The sequence below is a fragment of the Scleropages formosus genome, chromosome 20 (assembly GCF_900964775.1).
Source record: "Scleropages formosus chromosome 20, fSclFor1.1, whole genome shotgun sequence".
NCBI lineage: Eukaryota > Metazoa > Chordata > Actinopteri > Osteoglossiformes > Osteoglossidae > Scleropages > Scleropages formosus.
Genome location: NC_041825.1, coordinates 20,177,717 through 20,198,807, shown reverse-complemented (window position 1 = coordinate 20,198,807; position 21,091 = coordinate 20,177,717). Strand labels below are relative to the sequence as shown.

The window sequence follows — 21,091 nt, the reverse complement described above, 5'->3', positions numbered from 1 at the left end:
AGGTACTGACAATGATATTTTAAAAATGCAAATGCCTTCATTCTCAGGGGGAGAACAAACAGCAAAATGGACCAGTTTATTATAGGAATGCAGTGCTGATGCATTTATCTGCTTCTCGACTTAAAGTGCCCTTGGTAAAAATGTATTGCAATCTGCACAAATAAACCATCAAAATAAGCTGTATGTAAAAGGCGAACAGGGAGAAAATAAATGGAAGTCTGCAGCACTGTAACATGTGTAGCTGGAGCAGTTTCTGTAATCATCATTGTAATGCACGTATGACAGAACGAAGGGAAACGTCTCACGTTGATGTTCCTATCCCTGAAAGCTAATGTTCACCTCTACATGGGGATACTGTTGGATTCACATTTCCATTGATCCCTATTATTACGCCTTAAATTTCAAAATGTAAAACACCTCTCCACGATTCCTTGTTGCCACCCTACCTGCACTTTAATTTCCTTCACTATTAATTTTGTAGTTTCCATTAACAGCTTTTAAATACCTTGTGTCTTAGTGGTCCATTTAAAATGCTGATTGTAACACTACAAACCCTACTTGGAAATCTCTGTCCACCTAGTGCTGCACTATATGGTCTAAGCAACCAATAGATGTCATCAATGTTTTTCTCTAGCAAAGCCAGATTGCCAAGGACAGCTGTGACCCCCAGTAAGACCCTCTGACCCTGTACATTTCAGCTGATTTCACAAGACTTTGCCAGTGTATAACTGAATCTCTATCAGTCTGTGAAGAGTAGTACATTGACCTTTGCTGACCCTAATAAATATGGATGTCTAAACTTATCACAATAGCAGTCATCCCTTTTTTTTGGGAGGGAGCAGAGGGTGGTGGGGATTGACTATATTTAACCGCTTCGTACTCATAGCTATATTTAACCCTTGCAAACCATTATACCTTCTGATTCGTAATGTAATTACTGGCAGTGATTGAAACAGAGAAGAAAGCACTATAATTAGTGTACAGGACTTTATGGCGGCATGTTCAGTTGTGCCATTGTTTCAGTTCTACTATTATTGGACCATCGAACATACCAAATAATGCCTTTTGATGTGCCCCTTATATCAGGTCACGAGGCTGTATAATTGCCTTCCTAAGTAGTTTATCTTTGAGACACTGCAGCACTCATTCACAACTGACACAAACCATTCTCGTATTCATTGAGATTGTCTGAGATTGCAATCTACTGATAAAAAAGGGTTTACAAAAAGTGTGCACCACCACTATTTATTTTGCCAACAGAAAATGCTAACACAGTGAGCTGCTGTTCCACTTTTTAGAAGCTCTGAAATATTTACTATTAGGGACATTTTGACTGCTTCCCTGCTGGCATCAAACAAAAGGAAACAGGACTATTAACTGATATTTTCTCTACTATTTGTGAATTTCCACACAGGATTCGGGGATATATACAGTACATTGACTTCGAGCATAAGTTGTGTTGTTCTTAGAATGTTTTCACTCTGCTACCACAAAATTTTGATGTCCTAATAGCTTATTCAAAGGATCAGCAGACATTCAGTGTAGATTTTAAGTATTGCACCTGTGTGCATAAGGTAGAGAGAAAGAGAGAACGAGGAGCCAGCAAGCATATGAATGCTTCAGCAAGATCCTGAGGGAGGCTTAAAATCAAAACCATATGTGGAGCTGGGCATGATTAAATGGGAAGTAAAACATAAGACAGACATGCATGGAGACCAGCCAGCAAGAACGAGTGAACAATTGCCTACACCGTTATTTGCCCGTGTCCGGGTTCTCTTTTATCAGAATGTCAGGCGGACCTTTTCAGCGCCTCCGTTCCACCACCGCTGGCTTTAATGTGAAACCAATTAATGGAATTGGCCAAGTCAAAGACACATCTGAGACGCCTTGGAAAGACAAGAGAGTGCATTTGGCGGGGCACGTGGAGCAGGAGATGTCTGCACGGCATCTTCGTGCTCCCCTTTGTTCTCAGAGCACACCACGTGCAGCATGGCACGACCGTGCTCCGAAAGGACAGTCCGCACCCGCTCCGGAGAACCCACACCTTTTCCATGCCTTTGTTAGCCGTGACAAACTGACGCCGCTGCACGCAGTGCTGCGACGTGTGGTCTGTGCCCCTGTTCTGTCACACAAACATTTATGCGTGTACCTCTGCTGTAGCAGCACTTGTGCACGCTGAACAGCCAAGCAAACTGCCAGATAAAGTGAAATATGAGATTTATGGCTGTGACATAATAATTTGTAATTAGAGCAATGCCTCATACTTTTTCCTCTTCGGTCTTTTATCACATTAGAAGATTTTAATCTTCTCACAACCTTAATTCACCAGGTCCTTTTCTTTTTACCTATATGTTACTTGATTCCAGTTGGTATAGACCTTATTACACCTCCACTGATATGCACTCTTCTTTTCCCATATCAAGAGCCTTGCCCTTCCATCTCCAAATAACTTTACAAAGAAAGTTGACTGAATGTCCCTTGTTGGTCCACGTTGCTGCTTCATATTCAGAACCATCTCAAGAAAGACTCAGATATAATAATTTGCTCAAGTCACTTCTAGCAAGTTATTTGTGTTTCTCAGAATAATTTTTGTCACACTGTCTTGTCTTCTCATGTGTGTTCTCTGACTGCACTGGCTAGCATGCTGAGAAAATGAGAAATGGCTTTGTTTCTGATATGACCTCTTCTAGGTTTGGCCACTACCCTGGAAGCAACCTTATAACGAACCACCCAAAGGCTGCCCCAACAGTATCATTTTCTTCTATAGATGTCTATGAAAATCCATTCATTTTACTGCATTACCACAAGAAAGGGAATCCCCAAGGAAGGAGACCCTTAGACCAGTGAAGGATTGTGAGGGTTATGATACAAAATAATGGGGTGACAGTAAGGGAACATGGTGATCAGTTATGGCCAACAAATGCTCTTCTCTTATTGACAGAAGTGTAGGTTGTTAAGGACATGGCCATGTAACATCCAGCTTGTCATTCTGAGAGGGGCTGCAATTCTGAGTTGCTCCAGTAAAATATCCTGCTGCAAATATCAGTAAATTTGTCTATTTAAAAGAGGTCTATATATGGGAAATGTAGCCATGAATGAAAACATTAATGTTTGAACTCCTGCTCCTACTGTAATTTAATTCCATTCAGCAGGTTACTCTGAATTGGCCCAATAGAAACTGCCAAGCTGTATAAACGGGTATATTATTTTCTATACATTCATAACTCACCTTGGACAGAGGTGTCAGATAATGGTTTATAAAGATAAAAATGGGTGGTACAGTGGTGCAGTGGGTTTGGATGTGGTTTTAGTCTTTGTGGTGGTGTTTGTATGTTTTCCCTGTGTTGGCTCTAGTTTCCTCCAGGTGTTCTGGTTTCTTCCCACGGTCCAGAGTCATGTGTTTCATGTGTACTGGTGACTCTGTTTTGCACTTAGTGGGTTAATTTGTTGGTAATAACTAATCACCATGTTCCCTTACAGTCACCCCATTATTTTGTATCATAACCCTCACAATCCTTCACTGGTCTAAGGGTCTCCTTTCTTGGGGATTCCCTTTCTCATGGTAATGTAGTAAAATGAATGGATTATCACAATATGTGAGTGAATGAGTGTGTGTGTGTGTCTCTACCCTGCAGTGTACTGAAGTCCAAGTTGTACCCTGCCCTCATACCATGTGCATCCAGGATAAACTATAGATCCCCACAACCATGCATTACAATAAGCAATAATAACGAATTAATAATGCTGAAGAATAATAATAAGAAAGAATCCAGAGCCTGTAAAACCAACCAAGATCTGTTTTAAATATGAAGACATAAAACAAGTATTAAACATATAACAAGCTAAAACCTGGAAAGAAAAAAAAAAAACTTTTTTATTCAAATTTGAAATAATTAATTGTTAAACCTATAAATAAGTGGCTGGTCAATAACAATGAGCTGTAGCTCTTGGTTTTACAGTGGTTTGTGGAGATAGAGAAAGAATGAGTTGAATGTAGTGGTCATTAGGGTTAGGGTTTCTTTGCTGCTGGTTAAGGAGCTCAACTTCCTCTGTCTAGTAAAACTTGGGCTATGAGCTCAAGCAGAAACTTCCAGTACCCACGGTTGCTCTTTGTGTGGCATATTTCATATTTCTTTGCATTTGTTTTGCTAGTATTCGGGAACAGAGCTCTCACAGGTCTCATATTCGTTACGTTCTCCCCTCTTACAACCAACACACTTTGCTCATTTGCTCAGCTCTCCAACACGCCTCTGAAAAAGAAATACGACAAATTACGTACAATTATTTGACGAAATATTTTCATTTAACACAAACCCGCAGGCCTCATTTCATAAACAGGTGTCCTTTGGCAAAGAAGAGCAGTTGTTTTGACTTCGACAGATGCTACAGTGCAAATGGTTGTTTAAGTGAGATTTTTTCTGCAAACTGTATGGATTCCCTGGACAGTCAGAGAGCGCAAATAAAACTGTGCCCCCCGTTGCACGCGACCAGCATTGCAGCTGCAAAGCAGTGAGCGCTTTATGGTCATGTGCTCTGTACAGTTGTTCATTTCCACACACTGCCTTACAAACAATGTCTACAGTCCCTGAACAGATAGAAAACCTTTGGACTATACTGAAAAATGCATTAAAAATAGCTGTTTGCTCAGGAGACCAGACGTCCTCTTCATACAGGTCACTACGTGGACTGAAGTCACTCAGGTTAGGAGTCCGATGAAGAAGAATAGCACAAAGAAAACACCGGACAAAAATACTACTTTTGAGTTTCTATGGACAATGATTTGGGTGCAGTGTATTAGTGTACGATTACAGGAACTGTGGAACCAGTCGAGAGGTTCCAACCTGAGGAAGCCTGGCAGAGCACACAGGTGTCTGGGCGATAAACGTTCATCACAGGAGGTCTCCCAGCCCAGGCTGCGCTCTTCCACGCAAAGCGGTTCACAGCTTGTTTGTGGAGTGGAAAGCAGAAAAACCATTGGGCGGCAGGTCGGCGTTGCCAGGGAAACGACTGGGCGGGGCCAGGGGGAAGGGGGGCGGGCCGCGGCAGTCTTTTTTTAGAGGCACTCGCCTGTTCGCTGGCTTGCGTCACGTGACGCGGCGGCCGGGGCGCGCGGGCCACTTCCTGTTTTATTTCGGCGCAGAGGCGAGCGCCTGTTGTCAGTTTCCACAAAATGGCTGCGTGAGCGCCGTCAGCGAAGACCCGCCGAACGCTTCGCCGCAACGATTGCTGCAGCTGCAAATGAGACTTTTTGCTTCGTTTTCATGGAGGTCCCGCGCAGACTTCCCTCTCCGAGCTTTGGACGGCTGAAGATGTTAATTTCTCGGATTTAAATCGCGGTGGTGTGTGTCGTGTCGGAGGCTCGCACGTCAGCGGGAGCGCCGTGTGTCTCAGTCGGTGCGCGAGCCGGACTAACGCGTCGCTTTGCACTTTAAAACTGAGGCGCTCTGTGTGTGTGTGTCTCCCCTGTGAGCGCAACAGTTTAGAAAAAAAACAAAACAAAACTAAACAAACAAACTGCCTGTGCGCATTCTGTACTCAACCGGCTGCTGCTGCTCATCTAGCTCGCTGTGTAGGCTAGTAGTAATTTTCGGCAATGACGACGTGCGTCCCTTACTACGCGGCTAGTTAACCTAGCTGGTTAACAAACAGATTGAGGGTGTTTTTTTGGGGGCGGGGGCGTCGGTGTCCTGCGTCGGTGACCCTCAGGTTTCCCGGAGGATCCTCCACGACATCACTGCTGCTGCAGCGCTCCGCACTCCGTGTGTCAGAGACGGTACCGCGCTGACAGGATGCGCCGCTGAGTGACTGCTCATCACCGAACGTGTTGTTGTTGTTTTTTTCAACTGATCACATATTCGTGCGTCGTCGACTGCAAAAAAAGCGGAGAAAAGCCTGTTTTTTTTTTTTTCCCTCCCCCCCCCTCGCCGCATTCATGCAAAACTGCTGTGAGCCAAAGCCCAGCAGCGTGTGATTATTAAGGTAAGATTCATACGGTCTTGTTCATTTGTGTTGTTTGGGCATCTGATCAATCAGGGTTTGTGTGAATTCTCTTGTCATTCGATGTAAGTCTTTTCACAGTAATTCAGTGTGTGCTCGCTTATTTCGGTATGTCCACAGAAAAGGACCTGTCCCCGGGGGGGGAGGACAAGGGCTAAGACGAAATTCCAAAAGCCATGGGCGTTTCGAAATGTTTTTAGGTTAATATTTTTATGCCGAGTCAATACCCAGTTAAATTAAATTTAAATTTGTGCGTCTTTCTCATCATGCATGTAAAATGCATGCATGTGCACTTACATACAAGCGACACATTAATTTAAAAGCACATCATCATGTGCATGTTGTTTTTCTGAATAGAAATGCTTCAGTGCTTTTAATCATTAATGTGTCGCTTGTGTAAGTGCATTTTTATTATTACCATGTTTCACCGCTCTCCCAGGGTTATGCGTTTGGCCCCCAAGATGTGACGTATTTTAAGGCAGGAGTGTTTTCATCATGTTGTGTCTGTGTTCATTAACATTTCTCACACTTTCTTTAATGTAAGCACCTTTTCTAATAGCACATGTTTATTACTGTTATTGCTACTGCTAAGAATGGATCCTGCCTTTTCTTTTTTTTTTTTTTTTAACTTGATCAGAAATATTTAATCTTTCTTAGATCTTCACTGTATGGATATGCAATGATGATGTAGGGCTAGAGGAGAGAGAAAAACCATGAGAAGGGCCACATTCAGCAGTATATTGAATATTTGATCTGCATGCTTTTTTTCAACCTTTTATGTGGAGGTCAGATATATTGATTTTTGCCTTCAGTGCTTGCAGTCAGTTATGACTGAATACCTACGGAAAAAAATACCACTTTTTTTAAAACCTAACTTGACATGCATCACACTTTTTTTTCCGTTGCAAAATGAATATATTTGGACAAATACTGGTCTGTCGGGGAGATTAAAAATGCACAATACTGAGGATGCGCTTCCTCAGCGTTCTGTGGTATAATGTGACCCATTGTAAGTAGTGTATCTAGCAGTGTAAGTCACCTTGGTGAATAAGGTGTGTGGGCTGATAACACTATATAGAGTTTGTTGGAAGTCACTTTGGAGAAAAGCATCTGCTAAATAAATACATGTACGTGAAGTGTGTGGTTGCACTGTATTCTTTATTTCTCTTGATAAACTGCTAGTTCTAGTTGTGCTTTGGACTGATTGGAAGGGGTCTCTTGGAAATGCCCAATCCATACGGGCTCATTCACCAGTAACCTCCAGACGCATCCTTACTGTCCAGGTCTGTATTAAAGGAGCTCCTGCAGTGTTAGTGAGAACGATAGCCAAAGGCGTGAGACAGCAGGGTCTCTTCAGAAGAGTGCTATATAGATTAAGCTCTTGCGTCTAAGATCAGTCCGACCCTGGCTGATCTTAGACGCAAGGGTTTAATCTATAGCGCACTAAAGAGCATAATTCTGTAAGTGACAGACGTGATGCAGATCTGAATTGGGTTATTAATTTTTTTCATAATATTATAGTTATTTCAGCTCATTTGTTTTTTGTCCCAAGTTGTATTTTTGTGGTAGAAATGTATCCTAGTGTGAAGTTTCTCAAAGGCTCTATTACTCCTGTGGAAGCACTGTTGTCCCTTCTTCCTGTCAAAGTGATATGAAGGCTTTGATTGAACTGCTGGGTTCCTGTGCATCCCCCCCAGGAAGAGGCTTATAGGTGTTGCTCTAGTGTCTTGCGGGCTGTTTAATTGAAGTACATAATTTTCACTGTTAATTTTGCTCCCCTCTTTGACATCTCTGTCACTGAAGCCTTATCTCCATTTGTCACACACCAGTGGGGAACTGAGATGTATCAAGATACGGCTGAAAATGCTAACGTGCTTAGCAGGGAGTGTGACATTAATGTCAGGCTCCGAGCTCCGCTGTTGGTTAAAGTGCCAGGGTGGGCTTCCCACTATTGAAGCCCAGCTGTCGGGCCCCTTGCTTTCCCCAGAGGGTCAAGGGTTCTCTGTCAGGATGCAGGCCTGGGAAAAAGGGATTTTGTGTTTAGTATGGGTGGAAACGACAATTCGGGGGCCTCTTATTACCATACGGTGTTGATCCAGACACCGACTGGGGCCCCCAGCCCCCACACCAGACTGAGGTGGTCTTTTGTCGCAGTGTTTGGTCTAGTTGAATTCTTGTCTGGGGACTGAGGTTTTTTAGATATTCTCCTTAGTTGTTTGAACTTCTGAATCATTCCTTGACATCGGTGTTAGCTGTTTTTAAGGTTGTTGGCTGTCTGTTTTAGGTTGAAAGATTTTATTTTGATGGTAAAATGAGAAGAGCGAAACAAGTTTTTGTTTTTTTTTTTTTTTTTTTTTTAAACAGGTGTCCAGTATGATAAATGTTGTATGCAAGTCAGTTTGGTATGGTCAGAACGGTCAGAAAATGTTTTGTTTATGGGTTGTTTAATATTGGTTTTAAAATATTTGACATTACTATTAATACTTATTTTTCATGAAAATGTAAGAAATGAATTGGAGCTATTTGTGTACTTTTCAAATTGAATTGCGATTTCCATTTCATTCAAAGCTGGGTACATTCAGAAAGTAATTTTGTCCGTAAATGCAGTGTTTTTTTTTTTTTTTTTTTTTTTAAAATGCATTTGGTGTAGCCTTATGTCAGCTTACTAGAGATGTATTTGTACACAAGAAAACATTCAAGGTTTGGAGTGTGTAATATTTGTTGTGACTGAGGGATTAACCTCAACTCAGCAGACAAAACAAAATGAGAGAGAGTGTGGGAGAAATATGACTTAGTCTTTTTTAGTCTGGGGAAAAAAGCTAGTTATCGTACTCCTTAAATAGAGAGGAAAAGGCCATGACAGATATCACATTTAATGGGACAGAGGATTGGAGGCCGCTTGCCATTCATTGTCTAGACTGCATGGTGTCAAGGGTAAAACCTTTACGCTTTATTATTTTTTTTCCACAAATACTGTATTTCTATAGTGAGGACTGATGAACAGATATTTGTGAAAGGAACTGAACTGTTTAATGGAGCGCTCGTTTCACTGTAGGGTAGCACAAGCAGCTTGCTGTTTCCACAGAGGGGGCAGAGGTGCACTTTCAGTGAACGAGCTGTATGGAGTAGTGGACGTACTTGAAGGGTGCACCTTAAAGTTTTTGGGGTTTGCCACCTGCACAGAGCACTGCAGGCTTCCGTGAAGTAAAGGGCTGAAATCTGGAAGGTGGCAACATTTTGGCAGAGTGGTGGGCATGGGTGTGGTTGAGAGTCAGGGAGAGAGAACACAGGCAGCATATGTTCTGGAGGAGGTCCAGGGGAATATCCAACATTGAGCTGGGGTCCCAGGAGCCTCAGCCGGTGACTCAGAGATGCAGAGAAACGCTTCCCAGACAGCCACTGTTGGAGAGTTTTAGATCGAACATACTCAAGGCTTTAATTTTCCTTCAGGGTTAGTGTTCAAACAGCATTGAATGGTGGGCATTTTTTGCCTTTATTCCCCATCCACTGTGCTTCGATAATTTTTACTCCCCCCCTTGACTTCTCAAGGAGATGGTAAATCATTGTTTAATAATGGGTGAAATGCCATATATTTGTCCCTTTGTCTAGATTCATAACAAGGCTTTTTTGGAATGTTTGGTCAGTTATTCCACTTAAGTGGCCAGGCAGATGTCAAACATGATCTCCCATTTCATGCAACTAATGTAGAACTTATTTAATTACTATTAGCCATGAGGTATAGTGATTTGAAATGAACTGTCATTATCATGGTACATGCAGTATTTAAGCTTTCTGAAATTCCATTTTGACAGTCTGTGTAATTCAGTCATTGGAAGTTAAGAATTACAGAAAAAAAATAGCTTTTTTTTTTTTTTTTTTTACGCTTAAGCTATAGCCATTCTCAAAATGAGACATTCTGTGCCTTTCTCACTTGTTCAATGCGTTTTGAAAGCTTCTCTCTTTGACACTGTTTAATTTGACAGCCATTTTGCATGTGGCCTTTGTTGTCGCCATCAAGACTTGTTGTTCATCGATATTTGAGTCTACAATAAACACATGACCAAAATGAGCTGAATTACAATGTTATAATGCATTTGTGTCAAACCATGTATTTAATGAATGCACTATGCTTGTATAAATCTTGTGGCAAAGCTTGGAGCACATAACCACAACAGCAAAAATACAAGATTGATAAGATTGGCTTATCTTTGTCTTTACTTCCAGTGCTTATTGTCAGCTTGATCTGGGCTCTCACCCTGCATATGTTGTTCTTGTCCAGTATATAGTCATGAGATCTGAAGCTAAGGACATGTACAATATCACTAAACTGAAGCATATTCTATATACAACGTGTGATGTCTCTCCATCTAAGTGTGTGGATGACGATCCTGTGCTTATGGCTTAGCATACTATAAAGGAGATGTCTTTGGTCTGAGTGAGGGGTTAGTGGTGCTGCAGTAACCACCCACTGAAATTCTCTGGCACATTTCTTGGAATAAGCTGGCGATGGGACCTGTATCTTTGTAAGCATTTGCCTTAACAGTGGTTGTTCTGTCTATCCCTTGCTCTGATAAGTATGTTTGACTACCTTAACAAAAAATATTTACAAGAAAAATGGGGGAAAATTACCTCTTAAGGTAATTTATTCTTGACAACTTTTTCTTCAACCCTGAGATGTACACATTGTGTGTGGCTTTTCTGACAGACTTGTCTGGAGAAAGTAAATACAGTGAATTGAAGGCCTACACTGTAAGCTTCTTAAATTGTCACAAATCTTTTTGGAGAATGTTTTAGTTGTGTTCTTGATGGAGGTGTTTCTCTCTTGATATCCTTCTCAGGGCAGTAAGTCTCATTAAATGTTGTGTGACAGAAATCATACCTGTAATGTTACCTGTGTCTCTAGTACAACAGGTACCTGAAGTTTTTAAAAAAAAAAAAAAAAAAATCAGGGAATTCATCTCTACTTTGTGTTTCAGTAAGCATACACAAATAGTTTGAATACTTTAAATATGTTGATTTTATTCTTGTTCTTCAAGTTTGAATAAATTTCGTTAGACTGTACAATACAATAAAAACTATCCAATTATCAGTAACTGCTTATTCAATGATGTGTCATGGGTCCAGAGCCTATCCGTCGAAGCATGGGGAATCAGGCAGGTTATACCTGCATGAGCCACTGGTTTTTTGCAGGGAGTAAAAACCAGTTTTGCCAAAAGGAAAAACTTATATTCCACTTGTAATTCTGAGACATTGCAGCCCTCCATAGGGATTTCTTATTGCTTGCCAAGTCACCACCACACCAGATGTAAGACGTGCTTGGGCTACTTGGACAGCCGTGGCATCCTCGTGCAAGGTCTGTGTACCTCCCTCCTTTGAGTATGGTTGCCTGCCAGAAGCCTCATGGGGCATGCTGTGTGCGGTTTGTCTTGCGATGCTGGCGTCTCTGGCTCTGTGCCCAGAGTGTCTAGGTCTGCACACAACCCGTCACTTTGATTCCATCCCTTCCCCAACTCCGAAAGGATGTCAAAGATGACCCCGCCTCCTTCCTGTTCCTGTAATGCTCCTTCGTTTGGTCTGACGGTTTTATTTACAGCCGTGTGTTGATATTCTTTCTGCTCACTTACTTTGTCCTTGTGTTTGTTGGTGTCTTGTAATAGGCTAAGGTAAAATAGGTGTTTGACTAATCTCTGAATAGAGAGTTACATGCAACTTAAATCATGTCACATATCAAGGTGCACAGTTTTATTCAGACCAAACCACCAGTAAAAAAATAAAATAAAATAATGGACAATTACAAATAATTACACTAGACAATTAACCAAGCAGTGCCTGTGAGGTCACAAGGCACTTCCCAGCTTTACTGTGTTGAAATGCCATCTGGCTTTCTGATTAATCTTTGTGTTTTGTCTGTATTGTTTTTGTGTTGCTATTTGTTTTTATTGCCACCTCAGGATTAGGGGACTTGCATCCTTGGATGGCTATAGCTGAATCCCAGCATTCCTTTTTTTTTTTTTTTTTTTTTTACAAAGTTGGTAACCCTTGCAGTTTTTAGTACTCAAGGTACTTCTGTTGCTACCCATATTGAACTTTAATGGTTGATTCATTCTTTTGGAATCTAAATTCAAATAGTTTTGTCTGGTGCTGGGGCAGGTGGCATAGTAGTTAGTCCTTTTGCCTTGTGATCTCAATATTTTATCAGTTATGTACCCTGAATTGACCCAGTAGGAATACCCAGCTGTATAAATGGGTAAATCATGTGAAGTTTAATGTTGTAATTCATTTTGGACAAAAGCATTTGCAAAATGAAGGTTAATTTATCCAAAGGAAGTTGAAATAAATATATTGCTCAACTGAAAAATGCACTACATGTTGACAATCATCAAATGAAAAGTTTTACTGAAATGCAGTATATTTTTAAACTACATGTTTATCTGCCTTACAGGTCAAAATATGACCAAAAGAAATATGGAGATCATAATAAAAAGCCTGGATAAACTCCATTTTTTTCTTGTCCCTGTAGTTTTGGGCTACTATCTCTGTACACACTGCTTTCTTTCTGCTTCCTCAAGGAATAGTATGGCACTGGGAGGGGACTAGCTACACCACAGCCTTGCCCCTTGCGGTCATCTAATTTTTACCGGACCTGACCAGCGTACTTCTCACAGGGTTATTTTTATTTATGTTACTTGTCCTTGTTGCAGCAGTCATGTGGGTACTTGTTAGAGATCAACCAAGGAAATTAAATTGAGAGGCTGATGTTGTCATCCAATAACATACACTTTCTACCCATTTGTACAGCCTTCATAATCTACATAGCACCTATGAAATTAAGCACCTTGATCAATGCCACACGGACTTGAATTGACATCTTTCAGGTTAGAAGTCTTTGTCCTTAACCAGTGTGCCACCTGCTATTGTGTAAAATGTAAGGGATTACATCCCTGTGTCTGTGACCCTTGCCTTGCGGTGGATATTTGGTTACAACTTCAGGCACAAGATTTCAGAAAACAGCTGTCTGTGCTTTTGTTAATTTCAGACCACATTTTTTGGTGTTGGATTCACCTTACTGGAACTTTGTCTAAAAGTGGTTTGTGTAAAGTTATTACCACAGAATAGGTCGTTTCCTGAAATGAAGAAAAAGAAGATTCATTCCTCCAGGGTCAGGGCTAATCTCATTCCTGGTTTATGTCACTTATGAGTCAGGTGATGCAACGGCCCTTCTTTCACTGACAGCTCTCTGTGATTTACTTCCTAAGGAATAGGACATCACTTGTTTCATCAGCTGATGGTCTGCTTTTCCATTGAGTCAACACTGGCAGAAGAGACGTCGGTCTAGTAGTGCCCCGTTCTCTTCAGTGCGGTTTGCTTCTTAATATGAATGCAAACAAGTTGTGAGAGAGATGAAAATCTCCATGCTGTCCCCCCGCAGTAATGTAGCTCTCGTTCTCGTCTGTGTATACAGTACTGAAGACATGCAATCCAGTTTAGTCTGTTTTGGGTACAGCAGGTAAAAGATGAACAGGCGGGTGCAGTGCTTGCTTGCTGTGCATTTGAAAATGCAACCTCCAGAGCAGTGTGCCTATTAATAGCTTTGTTGCCTGCTGTAGCATAGCACTCTGGAAAATTCTGGCACTCAAAGGGTCCAAGACATTTTAAAAGTAATACGGTGTCCTTTTCACAGAACACATGGGGGCAGTTTCTGTTGTTGTTGTGTGCCAGGCCTCCCGCCCTCTTTTTGGCCAGCACTCCAGGGATACCGGAGTGGGTGGAGAGCGTCTGTGAGCCCCACCGAGCAACGCAATTGGCTAGCTGGTTTTGGGCCAGCCTATGGGAGGAGATAAAACAGTGTCCATGGTGACTTAAAGGGAAAAAGAGAGGGAATAATGGACAGATGCATTCTTCCCTTAGTGAGAACGTGGTAGTCCGCCTTGGGTCCAGACGCTGTGGATGCTGCCAGCTGGAACCTTCTGACTAAGCAGTTATTGAGAAGTACTACTTGTTTTATTTTTCGTTTTCATTGCTGCTGCTGTTAGCTTTTTAAAGTCACAGCAGAATCTGGGGTTGTTTTGTGTCTGAGACTGGGAATGTTGTTCTCTGCTTGGTCAGCTGGTCCCAGTAGATGGGGACAAGCTGGGAGGGGGTTAAAGAGAACTAAGAGAGAGGCACTCCTTCCCTTGGCCATAGCCAGAGCACAATGGGTTATTGTGCCAGCAGGGGCTACATGCAGGCTCCTAACAATGGAGAACAACGGCAGAGTGGAATTCTGGACATCCGGGCACCAGTGAGCCTGAGACTGGGCTACAAAAGGCACCATAACTGGGCTTATAGCCTGTATTAACTAGTCATAACCTGCATTTTTCTTCCACAAACTAAGTTTTTAAAGGGAAGTAGGAAAGCATATTGTTTTAGTGAAAAAGAACATGACAGGGTTACATTTTGGACTTTGCTTTTTTTTCTTTTGCAGACTGTTAATGCTTCTTCATCGACTCAGCATTTGTGGATCTGCTGATTTAATATAGCAGGATATCAAATTGTACAGTGGTTTCTAGTGTTAGCCTTGTGGTTGGACACCTCAGGGGGTTGGGCTTCTCTGCACCGTTCAGGGGTTAGGTCAGGGGCACAGCCAGGGGAACAGCCATGGTTTTAGCTTTTGCATGTTGCCCGAATGTCAAGTGGTGTCCATGTCAGGCCTGGATTTCCTTCCACAGGCAGGAGGTGTCCCCACACTAAATAGCTTAGTTGTGCTATTTGAGCAGCTCAGTGGCTAAACCTCGATGTATTTCTCTGCCATCTTGTCCCTTTCGACTGCTTAAATTTCCTCACGAAGTATGAAGTCTTAACTGCCTGAAGGTGGCCCCTTGACTACAGTGTATTTGTTGCTTGTGGTCATCTTCCCCCTTTTTACTGTGCTTTATACATGAGTTGCTGGCTACCTGCATCACTTCCTACCAAATTTCAAGAGAGGCTAAGCCAGATCTGTGTGTATGCTTTTGTTTTGTAAGAAAAGAAGGCATGCAAATCAGAAGTGCAGTGACTAATGTAGCCCGTGTCCACGTAAGTGTTGAATACAGGTTGTTTTTGCAAGGGACCTGTGTCCTCCCTAGAAAGAGGACCTAAGAGAGGAGTCTTTGGCTCATAGACAGCTTTTTATCTCCATTTGACTTTTTAGGTGGTCTGGTTACAACAGGGGGCTGGATATTTAACTCTGGTAGATATTTACCCCATGATGTCACACCACTGAACAGCTGTTTGTTGCTAGACATTCTTGTGTTTCTTGTGGATTTTACTACTGTCCTCAACCTACACCCACCACAAATAAATATTGGTTAATACACAGTGGTATCCATTTCCTGACTAATGTCCTGCTGATACATTTCTGAAGTAATTACCTGTGTGCTGAATGAGTTTTTGATGACAGGTTTTTTTTTTTTTTTTTTTTAAATGGGGGTAACAGGATAAAAATAACATTGTGCCAACAGCTTTAATTGGATACAATCACAGTCCTTTATGGTACTGGATGCATGCATTAATTGGGTGGACACTTGACATTGTCCACCTATCTGCTGTTGGACATACATGTGGTGCTGGAGTTCTGGCAGGGCTCAGCACATGTGACTGGCACTGGTCACGTGGCTCTCACAGCACAATGACTTTTGGGTTCCTCCATCCTCGTTCCTTTAATGGTTTCCAGGAACAGCCACCCGCATACGCCAAGAGAAACAAAAGTTGGGAGGGAGGAGAGGGGGGTACGTCTGAGTCGGTCAAGCCATCTGATCTCTCTCTGGGTCATTTTCCTTAGACTAGCTACTGGAGGGAAAAAAGCGTGTGATTGGATGTCTCTGTTCAAGCTGGTCCTACTGCGTTCAAACCAGTACATTGCGTTGATTCAGTATTTGTCGCGGAGGGGTTGGATGTGTCATTTCACCATGAATGTTGCAATTTAAAAGTCTGCTTGAACTTGGTGTGACTTCAGTTTCTCATCTCACCTGGCTACTGTTTTATTTCCAGTCAAGAGGAGCAAGCAGCACAAGTAGAGAACCATTTGATGGAAGAAAAGAAAAAGAAAAAGCAAGACGAAAAGAAAAAGAAGGACGCTGCTCAGAAAAAGGTGAGTGTGTCCAGTGCTACCTCTCCAAGGGGCAGAAGACCAGCATGGCAGCTAGAGGTGCACCCAGACCAGAGTAGTTTTCACAGTGATCATCACTTGACAATATATGTTTGATACCCAACTTTACAACTGGTTATATGTATGTTAACGGTAAACATATGTCACCTTCTAAGAGTGTAATGCGCAATATGTTCAAAAGCTTCCCTCCAATAGCGATCATTCTTGTGTGGACCTGTGCATCTGATTGGATGGTAGGCTCATAAATCATGAACTTACCCCCAAAACAAGCTTTTCTCCACTGTCCTGCCAAGTGCGTAAACTACATGTGGGTAGAGTGGAAGGGACCATGTGTCGGAAGGCTGGGGGAGCAGTCTGTGACATGGAGCTGGAGCAATCTGCTGCACTCCTGTTGCATTTGGAACAGACTACTCCTCCTCCTCTTTGCGGGCCCTGAGCAAAGCTGTGTGTGTGAGACCCCCAGGGTGCTGTTCTCCCTGTGGAGCCACAGTCTTTGGGCCAGAGCCCAGCTCACTCCACAATGAGCTCCTTGTGTTTCGGTGATGGCTCGGGGCCTCCTTCAGGAGGTCAAACCGTGGATTGTGTGGTCTGGAAGCTCTGATCTGAATTTTTGTACTAGCGTGTCTTTATGCAGCTTAATATGATATATTTTTAAAATTAAAGAATTCTATTAATTTCTTTAGTGTAGCCATAGTTCTGCACACTTGGGGGAGGTGATGTGGCTTTTCATTTGTACTTGTTTAACTTTTGTGTTTAAAAGCTGCTCTCTGGTGTTAAAATATTTTTGTATTTAATATTTTTACCCTTTTCAATCTTAAAGCTAGTTTTGTGTTTTATTTACAGGCTGCTGAACAGAAAACCAAAGGTGAGTGAAAGCATTTACAGTTATGTGTTAGCGAGAAATAATTTAGATGGTGATTCCCTGAATTTTTGCCATAATGGCAGTAAATGGTCATAGTTCACTCATCTCTTCTGTTTGGTGTGGGACTCTTCATATATAGTGGTGCCTTATATACACACACACACACATATATATATATATATATATATACACACATACACACACACACACATTTATTCATTCAGCAGATGCTCTTTTCTAAAGCGTTTGTATACGTAGTTCTGTGGGGGAGTGTGAACACAGTTAAGAGAAGCATTTGACATTTGTAAATCATTTTATGACCTTATTTTATTTCAAGGAGAGTTACAGAAGGAGCCTCTTCACCTTTTTACCCTTTTCCATTTTAAGGTTTTTCCTTTTTCTGTAATTTCGTTCTTTTGCACAGCAGTACAATGACAGTCTTCAATTCAATTTTTGTTGGAGCCCTGAGTCCTTAGAGTAAATGGTAGCAGAAACACTGCTGTTTGTGCATAAGTGTAGTAAGGGTTGAAATATTAAGATATGAGAAAGATGGTAGCATTGTTCTAGCTAAATATTTTAACTTTGTCTTACTTTGTGCTGTGATATAGCTCATGTTATCTTCCCTGTGCAAATGAAATGAAGTCAGCAGTGTCTGACATGTGCATCGGTGCTGCAGTGAGCAGAACCCAGCGCAGCTCAGATGACCTTGAAAGGCTGCATGGAGAATGCCTTTCTGAATATGGCTGTGGACATGCTTCCTGGCAGGCTGCACCTCTGTATGATGATCACATGCATTGCAGTGTGTGGTCTCCATGAGGAGACTGCAGTGTGTGTTTTTTCTTCCTCCTGGTCTTGTTGACATTCAGGATTTTCAAGCTTTTCTACACAGAGACATACTGCCTTTGATTCCTCATGTGTGGAGAGGGTGGCAAGTGGGCAGGACCCAAGAGTACAATTTGTCAACCCCTCTGTTGCTGTACGAGCTGGCAGAACCTTGTTAGACTAGGGTTGGACCACAGATAGGAATAGGAGCTTTTGTATCCTCAGGGACTGATGGTTGCAAAGTTTCATCAGAGTGTCTATCCCACTGGCATTACGGGCACCCTGGCTGTCATTAGGGCTGGAGTAGATACGAGTCTGTTTTGGAAAGTGGTGGGCTTTCCTAGGACTCGTTGGCATTTCAGCAGTGGAAACAAGCCCCTTCCTCAGTTCTGCATTGAGTCATTGGGCAGCTTTGCTCCAATAAGTAGAAGGGCCATTCATTGGCCTGAGTGAAGGCCAACCATCTTCCTCCTCAAGGCGTTTTAATTAGAGGTTGAGAAATGTCACAAGCTTCCTGGTGGGAGCCTCTAAAGAGCACAGATGCTCTTAGGGACTGGAGCTGCCATGCATCTGCCTGAATTGTATTACGTTACTTTAATCCAGTTGTGCTTTGCTTTGTGTCCTCAGGCGATGCGAGTTATTAAGCTGCACGCAACTGCTGCCATAATGCATTGTGGGAAACGCTGCTTCTGTTGACTTTATTGTGATATGTATCTTCTAGACTCCATTTTTGGTGTTAGATTTGAGGTTTTGGAATATGATGGCTGGTTATATGTATGGTTTTCAGTTCTGTGGTGCCCGTTATGGAAAAGATGTTTTATTGGTTGAGAAAAGGACTGCTGTGGAAAGAGGAGGGCTGTGGGTTTGAGAGTAGACAGAGGTATGAGACACTGAGTGGGGCCCTGTCAGGGTACAGCTAGCAGGAGAGCTGTGGAAAGAAATGAGTGTAAAATGGCAGTGTACGGAGGCCCATCTGTGCTAAACCAACTGAGTGGAATGGGTTAAGGCAGGGAGACAGCAGAAAGGCATCACAGAAGTGTGGTACTGACGAGGCCGAGAGCAGTGGGGGCGAGAGAGAGGTTTGAAAGCGGGAGTGAGAACACACTAGGGTTTCCTATCTGCTGAAGTGCTGAGCACTGACGGCAGCTCTGGGGGGGGAGCAGGGCTTTCTTCCCTCCCCCATTGAATGCCAAAACAAAACTGGTCCAGCCTTCTCTGCTTTTGTGCGCAAGCGCACTTGCGCATATGCGATGTGCATGCACGCGCACACAGGTCTCTGCACCTCAGGATAAGAGTTTCAGAGCAAAACACTCAAATGCCAGGGCCAGCAGGACTAAAATACATGGGGACATGACCATTTGTCTGCGGCGATGGAAAAATGAACAGCAAGTCTTTTTTAGTGCATTCCGACAGCCTGCAGCAGAGATTTTTCAGGCCTGTGCTCATGAGCTTGGTCCAGTGACAGTTGTTTTTACATAACTGCTCAGAGCACTAAATCAGACCTCAAAGTGCTGATGTTTTATTAGATGATGAGCTGATGGCTGCAATAGTAGAAGATAGCAGAATTAATGATGCCAGGAACCTTTCTCCTCCTCTTTATTGGATTGCAGGTGATGTGTTAACATCAGCCGCTGTGGATTAACGTAATATGCTCCTACTGCCCCGTTCCCTCCCTTGGGTCAGATTTGGGAAGGTGTTTCTGGGATGTGTGTTGATCCTGTTATTAAAACACAAGGTCTTCATGCACTGATTCCCCAACACTCTATTATTCTTACCTGTTCTTTTAGTTTTCAGTTTTTTTCCACAGTGACTTCAGGGAAAATACCTTATTCAAGAACACAGCAGCAGGAGCAGGGATTTTAACCAAGGTCTTCTGAGTGGAGGGTGACTCTTCTAACTGCTTCTGACCCACTAACCATACCCTTCACTCATCTGACTTTACATCTGCTTATGGCACATTTCTGCATTTTTGTTTTGATTGAGGTGGTCCAGGGTGGGGTGCAGTTTGGTAGTTACCCCAGTACACTTTTGAATCCCATCTCTTGCTGAGGTGCTCTTGAGCTAGGTACTTGTGCTAAGCTTCTCCAGTAAAAATGACCCAGGTGTATAAATGCTTGAAATTGTAAGTTGTTTTGGAGAAAAGCAGAGCTTATGGTCTCCTATGTGTTCCAGAGCCCAGAAAGCTAGGTTTTGGGAGAGAGGAGTATGTTTTTAATCACAGGACTGTTTTTAGCACATAAGGCACGTGCAAAAGTGTGTGCCTAAAGAAGGTGGTTTGCCGTGAACAGTTGTTCTCAGGGTGGCCCCAGCTCCAGTGATGCACTGTACCTCGAGGAGCAACTACGACTCATTGCCAAACTGCTAGTATACCACCCAAGGTGTGATACTACAGTCTTGCTCCACCACCTCTTAAAATGCCCTTGTACACATTTAATTTGTGCCACCGAGGCTACTTTAACGGTTAGAAGAATAAATGTAATACACATCCATGTTTCATTTCTTCCTCCTCATGCTTTTCCCAGGAGACCCTGTTCAGCATTCACACAGTGCAACATATTTACATAGTGTCATAAAAGATAACTGCATTATCTGAAGGCAGGAACATTGGAATTTCATATTAGATTAATTTGCAATTTCACATTCAATTAATTACATCAACACTTTGTGTCAGATTCCATGAATTGCAGTTTAATTAGAAACTAATTTGCTTTTGCGCTGTCTCGGTAACAGCAAAGTTTATACGTACACTGTAAATGAGTCATTAAAGGACAAATTGTGCTCTGCAGAATTTTGTGGTGAAGAGGCAATTCATTTACCCTCCCCTTCCCCCCCATCCCGTGTGTGTATGCCTCTTTTATAGTTCTCATTTCCTCAGTAGTATCCTCAAAAGGAAGACTGAACCCTCCCTTCAATTTAAGCATTGTCATAAAGGTCATGTCTAGACTAACTGACGGATTGGTAAATGGCTATGGACCTCCTTAGTGAGACCTCTCGTTGTACAGTGGTAGGATATACTGTGTTTCCATCAGTGCTATATGCCCCTGATTTCCAGCTTGATTCTGGTTTTCCCCACTTTGTGTTGGAGCCTTTGTTTTTCATATGCCTTTTTAACACAAAATTTCAAAACAAAGATGGAGCAGTGCTGCTGACAGACATAAATTACCTTTCGGTACATTGTGAACGGATTAGTGCAGTTAGAGGCATCAATGAGGTGGCCTCATCTGTTTGAACGTCAAATGGACTATGAATTGTGTGGGTGTTACAGACCGACATGTCTGATGTGC

At 42.4% G+C, this 21,091-nt stretch overlaps 1 protein-coding gene across 5 annotated transcripts in view; it reads left to right on the top strand.

Moving 5' to 3' along the window:
• Positions 1–5,148: 5,148 nt before the first annotated feature.
• Positions 5,149–21,091, top strand: part of tnrc6c2 (trinucleotide repeat containing adaptor 6C2) — a 51,008-nt gene continuing 35,065 nt past the window's right edge. For all 5 annotated transcript variants that reach the window (XM_018762118.2, XM_018762117.2, XM_018762116.2 and 2 more), the window contains exons 1-3: positions 5,149–5,979; positions 16,006–16,105; positions 16,967–16,988. In XM_018762118.2, the coding sequence (XP_018617634.2) occupies positions 16,043–16,105; positions 16,967–16,988 (85 nt within the window). In that variant the 5' untranslated portion in view covers positions 5,149–5,979; positions 16,006–16,042. The remainder of the gene's footprint in view (positions 5,980–16,005; positions 16,106–16,966; positions 16,989–21,091) is intronic.